Genomic DNA, 2,158 nt, shown 5'->3' with positions numbered 1-2,158 from the left:
GGGGGACAAAGACCGGCAGAGACAGAGGGGGACAAAGACCAGCAGAGACAGAGGGGGACAAAGACCAGCAGAGACAGAGGGGGACAAAGACCAGCAGAGACAGAGGGGGACAAAGGAGCAGAGACCTGATGAGCTCACTCCTTCAGCGCTGCAGCAAAAACACAAAGAAACTCTGCGCTTCTTTGTCTCGACAAACTTTAACACAACCGTGTGAAAACATGAGTTTAATTTGAGGACAGCTGATGAGGGGACACGAGCAGACAACTGTCCCTCAGACCGTCTCCACTGAGACTGGGACCACTTTGACAGGACAGGTTCAATTAAATCAAACCACAGCTGATCTGATACAGCTAAGAGCACGGATCAGACTGGACCAGACCAGGATCCATCAAGACCTGATCCTGGATCCATCCAGACCTCCTGAGGGGCACTGACTGGATGGATGGATGGATGGATGGATGGATGGATGGATGTATGGATGTATGGATGGATGGATGGATGGATGATGGTGGTTTCTGGGTGACAGTTGTGTAAAGATGGAGACAAAGACATCCAGATAGGTGTCAAGAAAAGCTCTTAAGACTAGAAAGGGTCTGGACGGGTTTTACTCCGAGTTCTGCTCAGAGTCCTGGTCCTCCTGAATCCTGGTCCTCCTGAGTCCTGGTCCTCCTGAGTCCCATCCCCCCTCCTGTAAAGCTGATTCAGAATAATCCAGAACAAAACGCAGAGGGGCTTATTTCACCTTGAAGCCAGTTTTAAAGTACAATTACAGGATGCAGGTTTTTATCATTTTTACCTCTAAATGTTTCACATCATCTGCAATCAGGAGACAAATATTTCGGCTGTTTAAAAACGGAAAAAATTTAATTTATTCTTTTTAAAATGAGTCTGAAAACCTGCAGCAAATAAAYCTGCAGACTAATGATTCTGTCTGCAAAGAAACAAAAAAAGTGGAATATTTCAAACTAGTGCCGAATAATAGCCTAAATGATTTAATTTAATCCCATAATATTTAATATGAATTTAATCCAGAAGATAAACGGATGTTTTAATTTCAGTAAAAAACGTCAGCTGGACGTCGGGCTTCCGGTCCACGGATTTCAGAGGACGCCAAACCGAACACAACACCCCTCCTCCGGACACCCAGCTGCCAGCGGCCTCCTCCTCCCCTCTAAGCCGGCCCACTTCCAGGTAACAGGTCTTACCTGGCGGCTGGTCCATTTCCAGGTAGAAAATGAGCTCGGTGGAGTAGGGCATCATCACGTCCCGCCAGCCTCCTTCTTCTCCGGCTTTCTCCGACGTCCACACCGTGTTATACATAAAACCAGCTCACACACGAACACAGCTACTGAACAAACGGACTTAATAAAAAGAGTTAAAGTGAGTTCCTGCTGAATCCAGTAAATATAAAACGGTTCCGGCGGCGGAGCTTCTCTCCGACATAACCGAGCTAAYGGCTGCGGCTCCTCACGAAGGCCCGCCTCGCTGTGTTCCGGCACAAATCAGGTTTTTAAAATAAAAAGCCACATTTCAGCGCAGCGGAGCGGTCAGCAGATCCCAGCCCCACTCCCCTGCTCCTCCACACAACCCGCCGTTTATCGGCTTCATGTTGAGACGAGCGGCTGCAGGAGGAGCAGGACCGGACACCCGCTGGACCGAACCATTCTGCCGCGGAGCGGGGGGTCAGCCTGCTGGTGCTGGGGGTCTTCACCGCCCCAGAACACACAGGTTTACACTAACATCTACACAACATGCACACAATCATATTATATTTATAATAAAATAAACAATGTGTTCAATAATTGGAGTTATAATCCTGCCTGTCGGTGTGAAACACTTGAACACCCCTCTTTCCCGCTCRGATTGAGGAGGTCGTTTCTGTTCCCGCCCACTGATGACGAGCCTCCCTGCGCATGCGCAGAGCGGAGGTTCCACCGGAGGATTCTGGGTAATTCTCGAACCAGTTAATGACCCACATTAAACCCTGCTTCACTGCTTCATTTACACAGAAACATCTARATCTGTTTAAAAAACTGAGAATTAGGAGCTGATATCTGTATTTTTTTATTGTAATTTTGTATTTTTTTGCACCATATCTGGCCTTTATATTCACTTTTATCTAATTTCAACTGATAGTCCGGTACAGTAATTATTATTC

General features: G+C 47.1%; 1 protein-coding gene across 1 annotated transcript in view; it reads right to left on the bottom strand.

Annotated features, from left to right (window-relative positions):
• LOC106534757 (phosphatidylinositol 3-kinase regulatory subunit gamma) overlaps positions 1-1,834 on the bottom strand; it is a gene marked incomplete in the record, with an annotated part of 9,590 nt that extends 7,756 nt beyond the window's left edge. The window contains 1 exon segment of the mRNA XM_014031495.1: positions 1,206-1,834. Within this exon segment, the coding sequence (XP_013886949.1) occupies positions 1,206-1,320 (115 nt within the window).
• Positions 1,835-2,158: the final 324 nt, after the last annotated feature.

This window comes from Austrofundulus limnaeus, unplaced genomic scaffold (assembly GCF_001266775.1).
Source record: "Austrofundulus limnaeus strain Quisiro unplaced genomic scaffold, Austrofundulus_limnaeus-1.0 Scaffold1260, whole genome shotgun sequence".
NCBI classification, from domain to species: Eukaryota; Metazoa; Chordata; class Actinopteri; order Cyprinodontiformes; family Rivulidae; genus Austrofundulus; species Austrofundulus limnaeus.
This window is presented reverse-complemented; position numbering and strand designations above follow the sequence as displayed.